The following is a 19488-nucleotide window of genomic DNA, read 5'->3' as shown; positions in this document are numbered from 1 at the left end:
AGAATCGCCTGAATGCAGGAGGCGGAGGTTGTGGTGAACCGAGATCACATCATTGCACTCCAGCCTGGGCAACAAGAACAAAACTCTGTCTCAAAAAAAAAAAAAAGGAAAGAAAAGAAAAGGAATAAATATGAAAAATTGAGCAGAGGCCGGGCGCAGTGGTCGCTCAAGCCTGTAATCCCAGCACTTTGGGAGGCCGAGACGGGTGGATCACGAGGTCAGGAGATTGAGACCATCCTGGCTAACACGGTGAAACCCCGTCTCTACTAAAAAATACAAAAAAAACTAGCTGGGGCGAGGTGGCAGGCGCTTGTAGTCCCAGCTACTCTGGAGGCTGAGGCAGGAGAATGGCGTAAACCCAGGAGGTGGAGCGTGCAGTGAGCTGAGATCCGGCCATTGCACTCCAGCCTGGGCGACAGAGTGAGACTCAGTCTCAAAAAAAAAGAAAAATAGAGCAGAATGTATTAGGTCTATTTTAGACAAGGGACAGAAAAGGCCTATCTGAAGAGGTGGCTTTGATGATTAGAGATTATGTCAATGGGCAGAGTATTGAAGTTTAGATTTTAGAATTGGGATGACAAGGTCTAGGGCAGAACCCATGGGAGTCAGGGTCTGGAGGTCCCTGGAGTTTGTCATCTGATCTTGGTCTTTTGACCCTTGACATCTTTTCTGACCTTTGACCCCCATATCCTATCTCCCTGACCTCTGACTTATTTTTTGAGGCAGAGTCTCACTCTGTGACCCAGGCTGGAGAGTGCAGTAGTGAGATATCGGCTCACTAACCTCCACCTCCTAGAGTAGAATCAAGTGATTCTCCTGCCTCAGCCTCCTGAGTAGCTGGGATTACTACCACCACACCTGGCTAATTTTTGTGTTTTTAGTAGAGACAGGGTTTCGCCATGTTGACCAGGCTGGTCTCAAACTCCTGACCTCAGGTGATCTGCCCACCTCAGCCTCCCATGACCTCTGACTTTTCTTCTCTTTCTTCCATCTTCCCTTTCTTCTCCTTCCTCCTCCTCCTTCTTCTCTTCTTCCTTTTCCTTCTCTCTTTCTTTCCCTCCCTCCCTCTCTTTCTTCCTTTCTTCCCCTCCTCCTCCTCCTTTCTTCCTCCTCCTTTCTTTCTTCTCCTCTTTCTCCCCCTCCTCCTCCTCCCTCCCCCTCCCCATTTATCTCTCCTTCTCCCTCTCCTTCCTTCTTTTTCTTTATAAAATAGAGATGGGAGGCCGGGCACAGTGGCTCACGCCTATAATGCCAGCACTTTGGGAGGCCGAGATGGGTGGATCATCTGAGGTCGGGAGTTCAAGACCAGCCTGACCAACATGGAGAAACCCTGTCTCTACTAAAAATACAAAATTAGCCAGGCGTGGTGGTGCATGCCTGTAATCCCAGCTACTCGGGAGGCTGAGGCAGGAGAATAGCTTGCACCCAGGAGGTGGAGGTTGTGGTGAGCCAAGATCACGCCATTGCACTCCAGCCTGGGCAACAACAGCGAAACTCCATCTTAAAAAAAAAAAAAAAAATCAGAGAGGGGGTCTTGCTGTGTTGCCCAGGCTGGTCTCAAACTCCTGGGCTCAAGCGATCCTCCTGCCTTGGCCTCCCAAAGTGCTGGGAATACAGTGCGCCTGGTCTGACCTCTGACATCTAAGTCTCTTCACCACTATCTCTTGGGCTACTAGGGCTGTGACTGATACTATAGCCACTAGCCCATGCAGCTATTTAAATTAAAATTAAATAAAATTAAAGATTCTGTTTCTCAGGTACATGAGCCACACTAGTGCTCAGTGGCCACGAGGTGTGTGGTCAGTAGCCACATGTGGGCACTGGGTACCGTATCGGATGGCGCAGATTTCCATCGAATAGAACATTTCCATCACTGGAAAGTTCTATTGGCCAGTGCTGCCTCCCCACCCCGACTTTGGCCTCATGTCCCATCTCCTGACTGTTGGTGATTTTCTTCCCACCCTCCCAACCCCTCAGCCTCTTCTTCCTCCAAATTCCTCGTCTTCTGTGTCTTCTCCCCACCTTCCAAGGCTTGGTTTCTCTTCTCTCCTCTTTCTTTATTTTTTTTGACATGGAGTCCTGCTCTGTCATCCAGGAGTATAATGGCGCTATCTTGGCTCACCGCAACCCCTGCCTCCCGGGTTCAAGCAATTCTCCTGGCCCAGCCCCCTAAGTAGCTGGGATTACAGGTGTTGGCCACCACACCCGGCTAATTTTTGTATTTTTAGTAGAGATGGGGTTTCATCGTGTTGGCCAGGCTGGTCTCGAACTCCTGACCTCAAGTGATCTGCCCGCCTCAACCTCCTGAAGTGCTGGGATTACAGGTGTGAGCCACCATGCCCGGCTGGTTTCTCTTCTCTTTCTGACATTTTGTGAGAGATACCAAAATGTCATCATCAAGAGCCTGAGATACCGGGCTGAGACTGACCTGGGTTCAAGTCCCAGCTCTCCTGCATCTCAGCTGTGTGACTTTGGGCAGGTCTATTGACCCCTCGATACCTGTTTCCTCATTTGTGTAGTGAATAGAGCAGTCATTCTACCTACCTCACGCACTGTGAGGCTTCAATGAGATTGTGCACAAAATGCACAGGGTCTGGCTTGTTGTGGCCTCTCAGTAAACATTTGCTGGTGACATTAGCATCTTTCTACCTGGCTAACCCCTGGCTTCCTTTTTCCCTCAGTGTGAAGCCATTCTCACAGACACCGTTCTCCTTGTCACTGACTCCCCCATCTACTGACCTCCCAGGTAAGAGCCTGCGCTCCACCCTCCCTCATCTCCCCTCTCTCTCTTCGACCCCTGCTGCCTTTTCTTCAACCTTCCATCAATTGAGGGATACATTGTGGTGTTTTTTTTTTTTTTTGAGATGAAGTCTCTCTCTGTCGCCAGGCTGAGTGCAATGGCGTGATCTCAGCTCACTGCAACCTCCGCCTCGTGGGTTCAAGTGATTCTCCTACCTCAGCCTCCTGAGTGGCTGGAATTACAGGCGCCCACCACCACGCCTGGCTAATTTTTGTAGTTTTAGTAGAGATCAGGTTTCACTGTGTTGGCCAGGATGGTCTCAATCTTTTGATGTCGTGATCCACCCGCCTCAGCCTTCTAAAGTGCTGGGATTACAGGCATGAGCCACTGCGCCAGGCCAATTGGAGGATACATTCTTACTGAAGCCCAGCTTTGAGGCAGGGTGTGTGTGTTGGAGGCGGGGGAGCAGGGAGGGGCTGGAGAGCTGAGTGGTGGAACTGGTGATGGTTAGGAGATTTTGGTCTTTGTAGCCACACACACTGGGTTTGTGTTCTGCCACTTATTAGCTTATGAGACATTGGGGAGGTGTGTTAGTCAAGATTCCTTCAGCTGCAAGTGACAGAAATCCAAATCAAGCCAGCTGAAGCAACATTTTAAAAAAGAGGCCAGTGCAGTGGCTCATGCCTGTAATCCCAGCACTTTGGGAGGCCAAGGCAGGTGGATCACCTGAGGTCAGGAGTTCGAGACCAGCCTGGCCAACATGGTGAAACCCCCACCTCTACTAAAAAATACAAAAATTAGCCAGGCGTGGTGGCATGCGCCGGTAATCCCAGCTACTCAGTAGGCTGAGGCAGGAGAATCACTTGAACCTGGGAGGTGGAGGTTGCAGTAGGCTGAGATGGCACCATTGCACTCCAGACTGGGCAACAGAGCAAGACTCTGTCTCAAAAAATAAAAAAATAAAAACATAAAATATAATAAGAAAAATTTATTGATTTATTGGTTCCAGTAACTGATAGTTCAGAATTATGGCTTCAGGCATGGCTGGATCCAGAGGCTCAAGTGATGGTGTCAGGCATTACTTTGATCTGCTTTCCACTGTGGTGGCTTAATTCCCAGGCAGGCTCAGCTACTTGGCAGCAAAGATGGCTTCTGGAAGTCCATGCTGATATGGCCCTGAGAACTCACATCAGTGAAAGAGGGAGTCCCTTAGTTTCCATAGATTTATCAATTAGGAATACTTTTGGCTGCAAGTAACAGAAGACCCAAATTAAAAGTGCCTTAAATAGTAAAAGCATTCATGTTATGAATCCATACCACAAAAAGCCTGGACGTGGGCTGTTGCCGTGTGGGCTTAGCAATATGAGGACCTGCATCTCCGTAGTTCCTCTCAACGTCTGTCTTATTGTCCCAAGATGGCTGTTGCAATTCCAGGGATCATGTCTGTGTTGGTCCATTTGCATTGCTGGAAAGGAATGCCTGAGACTGGGTGATTTATAAAGAAAAGAGGTTTCTTTGGTTCACAATTCTGCAGGCTGTACAGGAAGCATGTTGCCAGCCTATGCTTCTGGTGAGGGCCTCAGGAAGTTAAGGATCATGGTAGAAGGGGAAGGGGAGCCACCATGTCAAATGGTGAGAAGGAGCAAGCGAGCGAAGCCAGACTTCTTTTAACAGCCAGCTCACATCAACTCAAAGAGTGAGAACTCACTTGTTACTATGGGAAAGGCACCAAGACATTCATGAGGGATCCACCCCCATGACCCAGGCACTTCCCATTAGGCCCCACCTCCAACCTTGGGAATTACACTTTTTTTTGAGATGGAGTCTCAACTCTGTCCCCCCGTCTGGAGTGCAGTGGCACAGTCTCGGCTCACTGCAACCCCTGCCTCCTGGATTCAAGTGATTCTCCTGCCTCAGCCTCCTGAGTAGCTAGGATTACAAGCACGTGCCACCACGCCCAGCTAATACTTTGTATTTTTAGTAGAGACAGGGTTTCACCATGTTAGCCAGGATGGTCTCGATCTCCTGACCTTGTGATCCGCCCGCCTTGGCCTCCCAAAGTGCTGGGATTACAGGCATGAGTCACCACGCCCAGCTGGGGATCACATTTCAACATGAGATTTGGAGAGGACAAATATCCAAACCATATCAATGTCCCAAGCAGGACTTGGCCAGGGCCAAAAGCTTTCTCCTCCCAAAGTTCTGTCTTTTTCATTCAGGAAGAAACTCCTTCCCAGAAGCCCCCCAGCAGATTTCCCCTAACGTCTCATTGGCTAGGACTGTGTCATATGGCCACTTCTAACTGCAAGGGAGGCTGGGAAAGTGAGTATTTAGCTTTTTCAGTTTCTAAGTGGAGGCAGGCAAGAGACAACAGTACCTGATATATTCAATATATGTTAGCAATTTGTATTGTTCTTTCCTCTCTCTCTCTAGGGTACGAGCCCCCCCAAGCCCTCTCACCCCTGCCCCCACCTGCCCCATCGCCCCCAGCCTGGCAGGCTCGGGCCCTGGGCACTGCCCGGTTGCAGCTGGTAGAGTTCTCAGCATTTGTGGAACCGCCGGATGCAGTTGATTCTGTGAGTGAAATTTTGGTATAGTCACTGAGGGATTTTGAAATATCGAGGGTGATAGGGAGGGAAGGTATAAAGTCATGGTTTTCAAACTTTAGCATGTATCAGAATCATCTGGAGGGCTTCTTAAAGCAGAGATTACTGGGCCCCATCCCCAGAATTTCTGATTTGCTAGATATGATGTGGGGCTTGAGAATTTGCGTTTCTAATAAGCTACCAGGTGCACTGATGCAGCTGGTCTGGGGACCGTACTTTGAGAACTACTAGCATAAAGGAACTGGAAGGTCATGGGGTGACAGGTTGGGAAGGTCAGAAAAACTCAGGATATCATTCATTCATTCATCAAATGTGTTTGAGTTTCTACTGTTCACTAGGCTTTGTGATGCATATTAGGAACTTGGAAAAGATCTTATTTCTGTGCTTGAGCCTCTCCTGGGTTAGGATGGAATGGGCCGGCTGTTAGAAGAAACAGCTCCTAACTCTTAGGGGCTGAATGCCAGATAAGTTGCATGTAACATTTCAATGTAGGTTCAGCAGGAGCCTTGGACTCAAGTGATTTGGGGATCCAGGCTCCTTCCATTTTGTGGCTCTGCCATTTTCTAAGGCTTCAGAATCTGCTGATGGAGACTCTGCATCTGGCCTGCAGATGGAGGAAGGGAGAGAGTCAAGATTGTGCGGGAAGTTTTAGGAATCTGGCTTGGATGTGTCAACTGTCAGGCCTGGTCATATCCCATTGGCCAGAACTTAGTCACGTGGACACATCTAACTGCCAAGCAGCCTGGGAAATGTAGTTTCACACTGTGTAAAGGAACCAGGATTTGTGAACACGTAGCAGTCTCTGCCACACCATATAAACATCAATCAAAACATCAACCATAAGACCTCTGGATTCCCATTAATTCAGTCTTCCATCCATTGAACATTTATGAGCACCTGCTCTATATAGGACCAGGCGTAGGGGGTGTGAGCTTTGCTCTGGGGGTGCTGGGGAGCTATGGGAGGGCTATGACCAGGGGAGGGGCAGGAGCAGGTCTGGTGCCACGTGAGAGATGAACTGGAGAGGCAAGGTTGGAGGCTGGGGTGAGGGCAGGAGGCCTGTGCTGCGGCTGAGGCAGTGAAGATGGAGTTGGGGGATGTGGCAGGGAGTTGGGGACTGTGGGACTGCAGGGGCTGCGGAGACAGGAGTGGGGACGACGGGTAGGAGTCAGGCCCAGTGCTGGGTGGACAGCGTGGAACAGCTGGCCAGAGCTGTGGGGATGATGACGGCATTTGGTGGGCTCAGGCAGCACGGGCTGGAGATCCAGCCCATCTCCGACTTCTCACCCACGGCCAACCCTCCTCAGTACCAGAGACACCTGTTTGTGCACATCAGCCAGCACTGCCCCAGCCCCGGAGCGCCGCCGCTCGAGAGCGTGGACGTCCGGCAGATCTACGACAAATTCCCCGAGAAAAAGGGTGGCCTCCGAGAGCTGTATGATCGTGGCCCCCCCCACGCCTTCTTCCTGGTCAAGTTCTGGGTGAGTTGTCGCAGCAAACCCAAAAGTGCTCACAAATCCTGTGGTGTCCCAGCAAAGGCCTCTGGCCCTAAGAGAGATGGTCGCAGGCCCTGCCAGGTCAGCCTGGGACGTACCGGTCAGTCCTCATGGCTTGGAGTGTCAGCCCTCTTTGCAACAAGGAACACCCAGTCCCCAGGGTGGGGGTGCCTGGGCCTCCCTGGATATTGCCACATGTAACTAATATGGCGAGTTACCTGGCCGTGTAACTAATGGGGCCCTGGCATGTGGCCCTTGCCACATTCCAGGCTTCCCTGTGCCCCACCTGACTGCACCAAGCCTTGCTGCTAAGGAATAGCCCCCTCCCTTTTGCCAGTGGACTTGTGGAGGCTCTGTTCTCTAAAGAGGGGAATGATGCTTTGCATCAGTTTCACCAGACCTTGTTGCTACAGAATGTCTGGCTTTGAGGAAGTGATGGAAGGAGCCACGGAGTGGCTTTGTCAAGTCCTGTATTCATTTATTTGTTTATTTATTTTTGAGACAGAGTCTCACTGTCACCCAGGCTGGAGTGCAGTGACTGGATCTTGGCTCACTGCAACCTCTGCCTCCTGGATTCAAGTGATTCTCCTGCCTCAGCCTCCCCAGTAGCTTGGACTACAGGCACCTGCCACCACATCCGGCTAATTTTTGTATATTTAGTAGAGACGAGGTTTCACCATGTTGGCCAGGCTGGTCTTGAACTCCTGGCCTCAAATGATCCGCCCGCCTTGGCCTCCCAAAGTGCTGAGATTACAGGTGTGAGCCACCACGACTGGCCAAGTCCTGTATTTATGTAGCAATCATTTACTGAGCACTTCCTGTGTAGAGGCCTGGTGTCAGGTGCCATTTATATAACTGTGACTAAGAGGGCCCATCTTGCGTGTTTCTTAGGGCTACTTGGTCTAGTGTCCAGTACGATGACTAACACTACAGGGGTTCAATAAATGTGTTTTATTTTATGTTATTATTTTTCTTTATTTATTTTTTTGAGATGGAGTTTGCTCCCGTGGCCCAGGCTAGAGTACAATGGTGCGATCTTGGCACACTGCAACCTCTGCCTCCTGGGTTCAAGCAATTCTCCAGCCTCAGCCTCTCAAGTAGCTGGGATTACAGGCATGTGCCACCATGCCCAGCTAATTTTTGTATTTTTAGTAGAGACGGGGTTTTGTCATGTTGGCCTGGCTGGTCTTGAACTCCTGACCTCAAGTGATCCGCTCACCCCAGCCTCCCCAAGTGCTGGGATTACAGGCATGAGCCACTGCACCTGGCCTAATGTTTGTATTTTTAGTAGAGACAGGGTTTTACCATGTTGGCCAGTCTGGTCTCAAACTCCTGACCTCAAGTGATCCACCCGCCTTGGCCTCCCACAGTGCTGGGATTACAGGTGTGAGCCACAGCGCCTGTCCTGGGCTCAATAAATGTTGCCTAGATGTTTAGAGGGTGCTAGTTCTTATAGTAACAAAGGTGGTAGAGGGATCTAGTCTCTGAGAAGAAAGCCTGGCTAGGTGTGGTGGTTCACTTCTATCTTCCCAGCACTTTGCGAGGCTGAGGCGAGAGGATCGCCTGCGTTCAGGAGTTTGAGACCAGCCTGGGCAACACAGCAAGACCTCAACTCTACAAAAAATGAAAAAATTAGCTGGGTGTGGTGGTGCGCACCTGTGGTCCCAGCTTCTCTGGAGGCTGAGGCGGGAGGATCACTGAAGCCCGGGAGGTGGAGGCTGCAGTCAGTCAAGATTGTGCCACTACCCTCCAGCCTGGGTGACAGAATGAGACCCTGTCAAAAAAAAAAAAAAAAAAAAAAGAAAGAAAGAAAGAGAGAGAAAGAAAGAAAGAAAGGCTGCTGAGGGTCTGAACTTTATTGGCCTCGCTGGGAATGTTGCTGTTCTGGAGCTTGTGGCTCATGGTTCTGGAGCTTTCTGCCGTGTGAAGCAGGGGTCTGAAACTGCTCTGGGGATGTGCAGCTGAGGGCTTAGACACTGCTGGGGCTTAAGACAGGCCTCATCAGGTCCCAGGACTGGAGAGCCATCCCCTTAGGAAGCCCAGCTGCTGAAGGGGTTCAGAGGAGCAGCTGGTAAGGTCTTTGGTTTTGCCACAGTGAGGGATGGAGCTGAGCCCCTGAGAAGACTGACCTGGCACAGTGTTAGCAACTAAAGTTAGGAAGAGGAAGAGGTACACCTCTCAAGGAGGCGACTCAGACCAAACCTGTGATGAGCTCTTAGGCTTCCTTAGGCCCCACTTGGCCTAGTGACACTTGGCCAGCTGTCTACGCACTTGGCCACTGGGGTTATGGAGGGAGTCTGACCTCTCAGACTCGGCCGAGGGGGAAGCGCTCTGAAGAGGAGTCAGGTCTCCGCAGGCTCTGTGAAGTCCCATTGCTAGGGAGTAGCAACTTGCCTTAGCAACCAGGGTAGAGGGGCTTAGAGGGAGGTGTTCATCTTGAACTGGTTGCTAAGCAGTAACTGCCTCCTTAGTAACCAGTCCCTTGGAAGGGGCTGAACTCTTGAGTTGCGGGCTTCAAGAGAAAAAGGTTGAATTGGCCGGGCATGGTGGCTCATGCCTGTAATCCCAGCACTTTGGGAGGCCGAGGCGGGTGGATCACCTGAGTTCCGGAGTTCGAGACCAACCTGGCCAACATGATGAAACCCCGTCTCTACTAAAAATACAAAAATTAGCCAGACATGGTGGCGTGTGCCTGTAATCCCAGCTACTTGGGAGGCTGAGGCAGGAGACTCGCTTGAATCCGGGAGGCGGAGGTTGCAGTGAGCCGAGATCGTGGCATTGCACTCCAGCCTGGGCAACAAGAGCAAGACTTCGTCTCAAAAAACAAAAAGGAAAGAAAAAAGGTTGAATTTGAATTCCAGGGTTCCTTTGGTTACTGGGGAGAGAGGGCCAAGACTGTTTTGGGGACCCAGACTTCCTCAACATGAATGGGTGGTGGATCTTCTCCAGAAACCAGCCCTTGGAGAACTTTGAAAGCCTGATGCGGTGGCTCACGCCTGTAATCCCAGCACTTTGGGAGGCCAGGGTGGGAGGATCGCTTGAGCCCAGGAGTTGGAGACCAGCCTGGGCAACATGGTGAAACCCTGTTTCTACAAAAAATACAAAATGTTAGCTGGGTGTGGTGGCATGCACCTGTGGTCCTGGCTACTCAGGAGGCTGAGGTGGGAGGATCACTTGAGCTCAGGAGGTCGAGGCTGCAGTGAGCTGTGATTGTACCACCACACTCCAGCCTGGGTGACGGAGCAAGATCCTGTCTCCAAAAAAAAAAGCACTGAGGAATCAAGCCGGGAATTGCAGGGGTAATGGGAAAACTAGGCTATGGGGCAGAGTCCCCGCTGTGGTTTTTTTTTTTTTTTTTGAGATGAAGTTTCACTCTTGTTGCTCAGGCTGGAATGCAATGGCCCGATCTCTGCTCACCGCAACCTCCGCCTCCTGGGTTCAAGTGATTCTCCTGCGTCCTGCGTCAGTGTCCCAGTAGCTGGGATTACAAGCATGCACCACCACACCCGGCTAATTTTGTATTTTTAGTAGAGACGGGGTTTCTCCATGTTAGTCAGGCTGGTCTTGAACTCCTGACCTCAGGTGATCCACCCACCTCAGCCTCCCAAAGCGCTGGGATTACAGGCGTGAGCCACCGCGCCCGGTAGTCTCCACTGTTTATAAGGGACGTCCCCTCTGACTCATCTGTGCCTTCCCATCTCCCAGGCGGACCTGAACTGGGGCCCAAGTGGCGAGGAGGCGGGGGCCGGTGGCAGCATCAGCAGTGGTGGCTTCTATGGAGTGAGCAGCCAGTATGAGAGCCTGGAACACATGACCCTCACCTGTTCCTCCAAGGTCTGCTCCTTTGGCAAGCAGGTGGTGGAGAAGGTGGAGGTGAGGCTGGAGGGGTGGAGCTCTGGGCGGGTGAGCGCCCAGCCACCCAGCACTTGGGGGTGCAGAATGGACCAGAAGCCATGATGGCTCAGGCATTTGGGGTGTGCGTGGAGGGAGTGGGTCCCAGCCTCTTTTGAGGGTTTAATGCATGCGTTGGGAGCTAATGTGGAGTCCGGAAGTCACAGGTAGGGATCATTCTGAGGGCTGACAGGTCATGTGTAGTATAGAGATTTAGAGTCACTGAGATTGAGAAGGGTCTTTTTTTTTTTTTTTTTTTTTTTTTTTTGAGGCGGAGTCTGGCTCTCTTGCCTAGGCTGGAGTGCAGTGGCCAGATCTCAGCTCACTGCAAGCTCCGCCTCCTGGGTTCACGCCATTCTCCTGCCTCAGCCTCCCGAGTACCTGGGACTACAGGTGCCCGCCACCTCGCCCAGCTAGTTTTTTTTGTATTTTTTTTTTAGTAGAGACGGGGTTTCACTGTGTTAGCCAGGATGGTCTCGATCTCCTGACCTCGTGATCCGCCCGTCTCGGCCTCCCAAAGTGCTGGGATTACAGGCTTGAGCCACTGCGCCCGGCCGAGAAGGGTCTTAAGGATATGGAGAGGTTCCTAGGGCAAGAAGTTCAGAAGTCACACTTAGGGGTTGCTGGAGACCTGGGGAAGTCTCAGGTTTAGAGGTTAGATAGAGTTTGAAAATGTCATGGAGGCGTCTTTGGAGGGTATCTGAGGGCTGGGAGGCTAGAGGAGTTCAGAGGTCTTTGGGGGTTCAGAGCATCACTTTGAGGGGCTTGTGATTTGCAGGCTCAGAGATCCTGAGTTGGATCCCTGAGGGTTCAGGCCCAGTCTCCGGTCACTGTGGGTGGGGTGATGAAAGGAAGGTGGCAGTGAGACTGAGTGTGGTGGCATCTTAGAGGCACAGGGTGGAGCTTAGTTCCTGGGGTGACCCGTGTGTCTCTCAGCCACCATTCTCCCCACTCCCTGCCCCTTGGTTCAGACGGAACGGGCCCAGCTGGAGGATGGCAGATTTGTGTACCGCCTGCTACGCTCGCCCATGTGCGAGTACCTGGTGAATTTCTTGCACAAGTTGCGGCAGCTGCCTGAGCGATACATGATGAACAGCGTCCTGGAAAACTTCACCATCCTCCAGGTGATGCCTGGGGCTAGGCTGGAGTGGGGGCCCCCAGGGGCCCCCAGTGTGGAGGGACAGTACCTATAACAGACCTTCAGTCTAGGGGAACTCCTCACCCAGGGACTGACACAGCAGGGACTCTGAAGTGAGCCCTCAGCCTGAGGCTCTTTTAACCAGGAAACTGATGCAGTGGGGACCCCACCATTGACCCTTAGTTTAGGGGACCCCTTCACCTAGGGAACTGATGTGGTGGGGATGTCACAGCCCTCTCTCTCTCTTTTTTTTTTTTTTTTTTGAGATGGAGTCTTGCTCTGTTGCCCAGGCTGGAGTACAGTGGCAAGATCTCAGCTCACTGCAACCTCTGCCTCCCGGGTTCAAGTGATTCTCCTGCCTCAGCCGCCTGAGTAGCTGGGATTACAGGCATGCCCCACCATGCCTGGCTAATTTTTGTATTTTTAGTAGAGACGGGGGTTTCACCATGTTGGCCAGGTTGGTCTCAAACTCCTGACCTCAAGTGATCCACCCGCCTAGGCCTCCCAAAGTGCTGGGATTACAGGCATGAGCCACCACGCCCAGCCCCATAGCACTCGCACGTAAGCCCTCCTTCCCTGGGGAAGCTGACTGGAGGACACTTCAAGGCATATCCTCAGCTTCTCAAGGAACATGACATGGTGGGAGCCCCTTTAACTCTTTGGACTGGTAAGGCAGAGACCCCTTGACTGCGGAAGCTGCAGGGAGGGTTCTCTCTTTACCTGTGACATGATGGGGATCCCTTTACCTGGGGAATGTGATATGATGGGAACCTGATTGACCCTGAGACATGATACACCATCACTGCCAACGCTCAGCTGAGGGAACTGACTTTTGGGCATGCCTTTCTCTTGGGGAACATGATACGGTGGCCGCCTGTTTCCTGGAGATAGAAAAGAGCCTGCTGGGTATTCCATGATAACTTGGCGGGGGTGCACAGGGGTCCCTGCCCTCCCTTCTAAGCATAAGTCCCTTGTCCTGGCCTCCCTGGCAGGTGGTGACAAACAGAGACACCCAGGAACTGCTGCTCTGCACCGCCTATGTCTTCGAGGTCTCCACCAGCGAGCGTGGGGCCCAGCATCACATTTACCGCCTGGTCAGGGACTGAAGGGGGACCCCAAAACTGGCTCACCCCCAGAACACCCTCCTCCCAGGGAGGGTCCTCCAGCTCACCTCATGCTTCTTATTTGGGGAGAGGGCTGTGATGTAAAGGGGTTGACCTCAGAGGCCTAGGCAACTGGGGCCATCCCCCCCATTAGAAGGGCCCCAAAACTTGGTTGGAGTGCTGAACAGGCTGGGACTGAGGAAAGGATAAACCCCAATATTGGGACCTCACAGTGGGTGTCTGAAAGGACAGATCACTCCGGAGTATCAGGGATTGTGGGGACAGGAGTGAGACAACCTCCAGGTACAGCACTGACTTCTCAGCCCCTGGCAGGGCCCCCCCACTCCTCTGCATGTCTTGGAGGGCCGTAGTTACACATTGGCTTGTCCCCTTTACTTTTTCCCAGCCACCCCTCCCCCTGAAATTTCTGCCTCTCTCTACCACCCTCACTCCATGACCTGTGAGATCACAAAGTGAAGATTAACCCTTTCTGTGCAGGAGCAGAGCCAGGTGGGCCCTGGAAATATTTTTTTTTTAATATAACGAGATATTTATAAGTGGGTGCTAGGGTCTTGACTTTATCTCAGCTGCACAAGTAGTGGGTTGAAGCTTTCTAATCTCATCTCCCCCACAAGTGAGCTGTGAGCTAGACTGTTTCTTCCCTCCCCTCTCAAAGTTTGTTGGTTTGTGTTCTGACAGAGGATAAAGCTATTTTACCAAAAACGCAGGGCATTTATTTGAGGTTTGAGTGAAAAATAATCTTGTGGGAGGTGGTAGGCCGACAGATGGGGGCAGGAAAGTGGACGAAAGCCCCAGGTCCCGTGGGAGAGGTGACAGCAGCGGTGGCAGGCAGCCACCTGGGTCCCCAGGGGAATGTGAAGGCAGAGGGCTCTAGGCGAACTGGGGATTAAACAAATATTTACAGGCAGCAGGGAAGTGCCCAGCGCACGTGACGGGGGCGGGGCCTAGCGGTATCGAGCGAGCCGGTTGTAGACGTGGTCCAGGTTTCTGCACAGGAATATCGAGAGCGTCATGAACCCGAGCTATAGAGAAAGGAGATGAGGTCAGAGAAGTCGAAGGGGTGCTGGCGAGACGGGGGTGATGCCCACCCGGGCGAGAAAGGTCAGGGGTGGGGCCGTGAATTAGGCGGGACGGGGCTGGAGAACGGGATAGGTAGAAATGGGCGGGGCTCGAAGGAAACTGCCGCAGGACTGGCTGATGAGGCGGGAACAGCTGCAACAAGTGGGGGTTGGGGAAGCGCCGCTGCTATAGGTGGGGAGGCGGGGTCGGGGTAGAGGCTGAGAAGGAGTAAGGTCGGAAGCAAGCCCAGGGTCGTTTATTCTGGAGGCTCATCTGTCTCCCCCTCTGCCTCAGCCTCTAATTCTGCCTCGGCCTCTAATTCTGCGCCTGCACTCCCAGTATCAGGCTGGTCCTCGTCTTGAACCCACAGCGGCCAGAGTCCCAGGGCCATGGGCAGCTTGCCCTGCGGGGCCTTGTCCCCCCAGTTGGGGCAGGCACCCGCCATGCCCCAACCACCCCACAGACTGCCGCTGCGCCCGCCGCCGCCGTCAGCGATCAGACTGGGCCCGGGGCTCGAACCCCGAGCGCCCGGCAAGTGCGGCTCGCATTTCCGGCGGAGTGCCCTGCGCTGTAGCTGCACGCTCAGCATCATAACAGTCATCTGCGGGGAAAGGGGAGGGAGATCGCAGCCAATAGCAGGAGGTTTTCCCTGCGTGCAGCCAATCAGGGCTCCCTGAAGCTAGGCCGCCCCCACCCCTGGTGCTGGGTGGAGCCGCGGGAGGGCTGGGGTGGGCTGTGCTCCGCCCCGAGCGCGTCCTTCCCAGGCAACAGGAGGACGCGAAATGAAGGGCAGGGCCATCTAGGTTAAATCCCGGCAGATCGCGGGTAGGGGCGGGGCCAGATCACCTCGAGTAGGCCGACGCCCAGGCAAATGCCCACTATGGAAATAAGGTTGTTGTGCAGCCACTTCTGGAGGCTCCGCGCGCAGCCCTGCGGGTGTAGGGAAAAGTTAAAGGGATTCTTTCTGGGACTCTCAAGCCCAGGGCCAGCGTTCTTTTCAGCCTGACTCTCACCGCCTTCAGGCATCTACCCGCTCCCATAGTCACCAGGCCTCTCTCGTCTCCTTACTAGTGCACCTTCGCTTCACCTTTTCCAAGCCTGGCCCTTCCCTAGATGTCTGTATTCCAGAGCCAGCCCCGCCTTTTCTTTAGGTCCTGCCCTTCCTACGGACCCCGCCCCCTTCAGAGGGCCCCGCCCCGCCTACCGCACCTTTCTTTTCTTGTAGCCCCGCCCTTTCTCAGGCCCCGCCCCTCACCGGCCGCCCTGCGCCTCCCGCAGGCCCCGCCCTATTCGACAGGTTTATGCTCCGAACCCCTGCCCACCTCGCGGTAGATGTGGCTGTTTGCAGGGACCGCGCAGATGTCTGTAGTGTGTCTGGACCGCGCCAGCTGTCCAAGCCTGCTGAGCTGGGGCAAGATCACCTTATCCAGGATTGTGGAGTCGTTGGTCGCTGACAAGTTGTAGCAGGAGCAGGGCACGCGGTGCGCCTCCGACCCGTTACCTCTCAGGGTGAGGACCTGGAACCAGTCCTGCGGGGAGTGCCAGCCGCAACAGCGCAGCTGGGAGAGGGATACGGGTCAGAGGGACCGAGACTGGAGACATATGATGTTGGGGATCAGGGGACAAGGTGATGGGTATGAGGTCAGGTCGGGAAGCAGGGGACTAAGTGGTGGGTGTGGAGTGGGGGCCAGTGGGCTGGTGTCGCTATGGGGCCGGGGCCAGGGGACATTACGGGAAATGGGGCTGGGAGAGACGGGTCACGGGGTGATCTGGGGCTGGGGAAGTAGCTGCAGCGTCTCGCTCTGAACCAGAGATTGGTGGGCGGTGCGATTGAGCCTCTGATACCCGACAGGTGAATAGGAGTGCGAGACCCTGTGAGTCTCATCGGGGGCGGGGTCCGATGGAAGCCAGACTCACTGCGGGGTAGGAAGCCGTGTCTCGCTAGGGTCTTGGGACTAGGGGCCTGACTACCTCCGGTCGGGGCGGGGTCGGGGCGGGGGCGGAGTCTCCCAAGGTAGATGGCGAAGCCATGCCAGGGTCTGGGTACTGGGAGACTGGGCCATGCCGGGGCCAGTTGTGTCATCTGGGGAGTGGCGGGCGTTGGGCCTGGGAGGGGTTGGGGTACGTTCGTGTCGTAGAGCTGGGGGTCGGGGCCACGTTGGGGTGGAGTCTCCTCGAAGCACAGGGCTGAGGCGGGTCAGTCGGGGAGGGAGCTGGAGGAGAGGGCTCACCTGGAACTGCACATAGTCCCAGCTCTCCTCGGCCGCGGTCTCCTCGGGGTTGGTGTGGTACTTTTGGATGGTTTTCTCTACGATGTCCTGCAAGCTTCGCTCCAGCTGAGAGGCCACCAGTGAGGCTGGACCTCACGTGCCCCGCCCCATCCCACCCCCTCTCAGGCTGTGCCAGCCTCAGGCGGTCCCTGTGCATCTCTGGGTCAGCCTTAGATCCTCACTGAATGGCTAGCTCTGTGTACTTCAGGTCTGTCGCTCTGTTTCTCCCACTATTTCTATGGCTCGTTAAGTCTCTGTCTCTTCTTTCAGGGCATCTTTTTCTTTCTCTTGTTCTTTTTCCTGTGTGTTTCCCTTTGGAGCTGTTCATCCCTCTCTCCCTTGGTCCAGGTCGGTGTGTCTTTCTATTTTATTTTATTTTATTTTATTTTATTTTATTTTATTTTATTTTATTTTTTTTTTTTTTTTTTTTTTTTTTTTTTTTTTTTTTTTTGAGACGGAGTCTCGCTCTGTAGCCCAGGCTGGAGTGCAGTGGCCGGATCTCAGCTCACTGCAAGCTCCGCCTCCCGGGTTCACGCCATTCTCCGGTCTCAGAGTGCAGTGGCCGGATCCGGGGTTTCAGCTCGACTCCTGCAAGCTCCCAAAGCCAGGCTCCACCGGGTTTTTATTTTATTTTATTTATTTATTTATTTTTTTTTTGAGACGGATTCTCCTCTGTCGCCTCAGCTCACTGCAAGCTCCGAGTTCACGCTGGGAATACTGGGACTACAGGCGCCCGCCACCTCGCCCGGCTAGTTTTTTGTATTTTTTTTTAGTAGAGACGGGGTTTCACCGTGTTCGCCAGGATGGTCTCGATCTCCTGACCTCGTGATCCGCCCGCCTCGGCCTCCCAGAGTGCTGGGATTACAGGCTTGAGCCACCGCGCCCGGCCTCTATTTTATTTTTTGAGACAGGGTCTCACTCTGTCACCCAGGATGAGTGCATGGCTCACTGTAGCCTCAAACTCCTTGGCTCAAGTGATCCTCCCACCTCAGCCTCCCAAGTAGCTGGGACCCCTGGTGCGTGCCCTCACACCCAGATATATTTTTTAATATAGATGGGGTCTCACTATGTTGCCCAGGCTGGTCTCAAACTCCTGGACTCAATCCTCCAGCCTCAGCCTCCCAAAGTGCTGGGATTATGGGATTACAGGCGTGAGCCACCACGCCCAGCCTCTTATTTCTCTTTATCTAGGTCAGTCCCTGTCTGCCGTTGTTTCTCCGTCTCTCTCCACCCCCTCCCACCACTCTCTTCCCCCTCCTCTCTGCTGGGGGTGGGTGGTGGCCACTGCAGGAAGCTTACCTGGGCCCGCTGAGTGGAGATGAGGATTCCCAGGGTTATCTGTGTGGCAAACAGGAGCAGCAGCATCCCAAAATACTGGGGAGCAGAGTGGAGAGATGAGGCTGACCACCCTCACAACCTCGGCCCAGGCCATTTTCGAGGGTGGGGATAGGAGTGTTCCTAGGGATGGAGAGGGATGAGGCACTCACCAGGCCCAGGAGGCAGCGGAGCTCCTTGAGGGCCCCCACACAACCCAGGAGGGCGAGGCCCATGGTGAAGACTCCAGAGATGGCCAGGACTTTGGACCAGATCTGCAGGGGCACGAAGGCCAAGCCTGGGAGAGGTGAGGGGAGCAATGATAAGCCGGGTGGCACAACTCCAGGCAGCCCCATTTCCCGCCTAGGCAGCCGCCCAAGTGGGAAGCAGTATCCTGGTGCCCTCTCTGGGACTCTGTCCCTGCCCCACCCTGAGTCCCTGTCTCCTTCTGAAACTTTGTCTTCTTTCTGGGCCTCTCTTTCCTATCCTTGGATCTCTCTCTTCCTCTCACCCTCTCCTTCCTCCTTCAGCTCCTCCTCATCCCCAGTAGTTTCAGCCCTATCACTTGTTCTGTGACATTGGCTTGGCTCTTTAAACCTCCCTGAGGCCTAGGGGACGGTATCTGTTTCTCAGAGGTTTTTTTGTTTCTTTATTGTGTGTGTGTTTTTTTTTTTTTGAAACGGAGTCTCGCTCTGTCACCTGGGCTGGAGTGCAGTGATGTGATCTCGACTCACAGCAACCTCCGCCTCCCAGGTTCGAGTGATTCTCCTGCCTCAGCCTCTCTAGTAGCTGGGACTACAGGCACGTGCCACCGTGCCTGGCTAATGTTTTGTATTTTTTAGTAGAGACAGGGTTTCACCATGTTGGCCAGGCTATTCTCGAGCTCCTGACCTCAAGTGATCCACCTGCCTCGGCCTCCCAAAGTGCTGGAATTACAGGCGTCAGCCACCACACCCGGCCCCTAGGGTCATTTTGAGGGACACATGGGAACATGTGTTCAACCCAGTCCTCAACGCAGGGCAAAGACTTCTTAAATATGAGCATTTAGGGTCATATTTCATTATTATTTAGGGTCATACTTCATTATTTTTTTCCTATCATTATTAATGTTATTTTGGCTATTTTACTTCCTTGCTATATGACATCCATCAAGGGACTTCCCCTCTCTGAACCTCAAGAGAGGGGAAGGTTTGTGGGGGCATCTGACCAGCCACAAGGCCCGACAGATAGGAAGTGGTTGAGAAATGGCTCTCATGGTCATTGTTTGTATGCACAACCCCATTTGCCGGAAGAAGACGCAGGCTCCGAGAAGCGAAGCAACGGTGAGCAGTGGATGGGAGCCTGTGACCTGCCTGCATAGTAGGGCACCATGGATCTCCCTGAGACAAGGGAGACCACAGGAAGTCACTTGGGTTGGGGGAGGCCCTCCCACCTGCCCCAGCCCCCCTCACCCACAAAGGACACGAAGCTGGTCTTGTCGATGAGGATCCAGATGCCGAAGCAGAAGATCAGGCTGCCCAGGACCTGAGGAGAGGCAGATACGGCGGTGGGCCACGGGGGAAGATGAGGGCAGGGTTAGCGGCAGGGGCTGGGCCCGGGCTGGGGAGCCATGAGGCAACTCACGAAGAAGAAGAGGTTGAAAACGAAGAGGAAGTATTTGATGAGGCTGAGGCAGCTCTCCTGGGCCGACATCTTCACCTAGAGGGGTGAGCGGTCCACTCACCACACAGAAGAGGTGCTGACAGTAGGGGAGACAGGGAGAAAGACAGAGGCTGAGAGAGAAAGAGAGAGAGACGGAGAGCTGAGACAGAAAGGAAGAACCCCGAAAGAGGAAGTCCCAGGGGTGGGGC

General features: G+C 53.6%; 2 protein-coding genes across 16 annotated transcripts in view; one reads left to right on the top strand and one right to left on the bottom strand.

The window, feature by feature from the left end:
- TEAD2 (TEA domain transcription factor 2) overlaps positions 1-13697 on the top strand; it is a 25588-nt gene extending 11891 nt beyond the window's left edge. For 12 of the 14 annotated variants that reach the window (XM_050772471.1, XM_050772468.1, XM_050772465.1 and 9 more), the window contains 6 exons: positions 2682-2746; positions 5174-5316; positions 6654-6827; positions 10548-10715; positions 11705-11857; positions 12864-13697. In XM_050772471.1, the coding sequence (XP_050628428.1) occupies positions 2682-2746; positions 5174-5316; positions 6654-6827; positions 10548-10715; positions 11705-11857; positions 12864-12977 (817 nt within the window). In that variant the 3' untranslated portion in view covers positions 12978-13697. The remainder of the gene's footprint in view (positions 1-2681; positions 2747-5173; positions 5317-6653; positions 6828-10547; positions 10716-11704; positions 11858-12863) is intronic. The other 2 variants (XM_050772469.1, XM_050772470.1) reach the window with 1 other exon arrangement.
- On the bottom strand, positions 13686-19488 carry CD37 (CD37 molecule). Of its 2 annotated transcripts, none has more exons than XM_050772491.1 (8): positions 19262-19488; positions 19094-19162; positions 17812-17936; positions 17624-17698; positions 16286-16390; positions 15377-15613; positions 14901-14984; positions 13686-14017 (listed from the first exon to the last, which is right to left on the bottom strand). In XM_050772491.1, the coding sequence occupies exons 3-8, from the start codon at positions 17872-17874 to the stop codon at positions 13940-13942; spliced, it is 642 nt and encodes a 213-aa protein (XP_050628448.1). In that variant the 5' UTR covers positions 17875-17936; positions 19094-19162; positions 19262-19488; the 3' UTR covers positions 13686-13939. The 2 variants fall into 2 exon arrangements, with proteins under 2 accessions (XP_050628448.1, XP_050628449.1); XM_050772492.1 differs by having other exon boundaries at positions 19090-19162; positions 19262-19485.

This window comes from Macaca thibetana, chromosome 19, assembly GCF_024542745.1.
Source record: "Macaca thibetana thibetana isolate TM-01 chromosome 19, ASM2454274v1, whole genome shotgun sequence".
NCBI classification, from domain to species: Eukaryota; Metazoa; Chordata; class Mammalia; order Primates; family Cercopithecidae; genus Macaca; species Macaca thibetana.
The sequence above is the reverse complement of the archived record's forward strand: the minus strand, read 5'-3'. Positions and strand labels throughout refer to the sequence as shown.

Excerpts from the sequence above, each read along its gene's own strand:
- CD37 (XM_050772492.1), bottom strand. The coding sequence starts at position 19,330 with ATGTCGGCCCAGGAGAGCTGCCTCAGCCTCATCAAATACTTCCTCTTC. Across the intron at positions 15,614-16,285 it reads GGGACTATGTGCAGTTCCAG|CTGCGCTGTTGCGGCTGGCA; the intron begins GTGAGCCCTCTC and ends TCCCTCTCCCAG. Across the intron at positions 14,018-14,900 it reads TGGGCGTCGGCCTACTCGAG|CTCGGGTTCATGACGCTCTC; the intron begins GTGATCTGGCCC and ends CTTTCTCTATAG.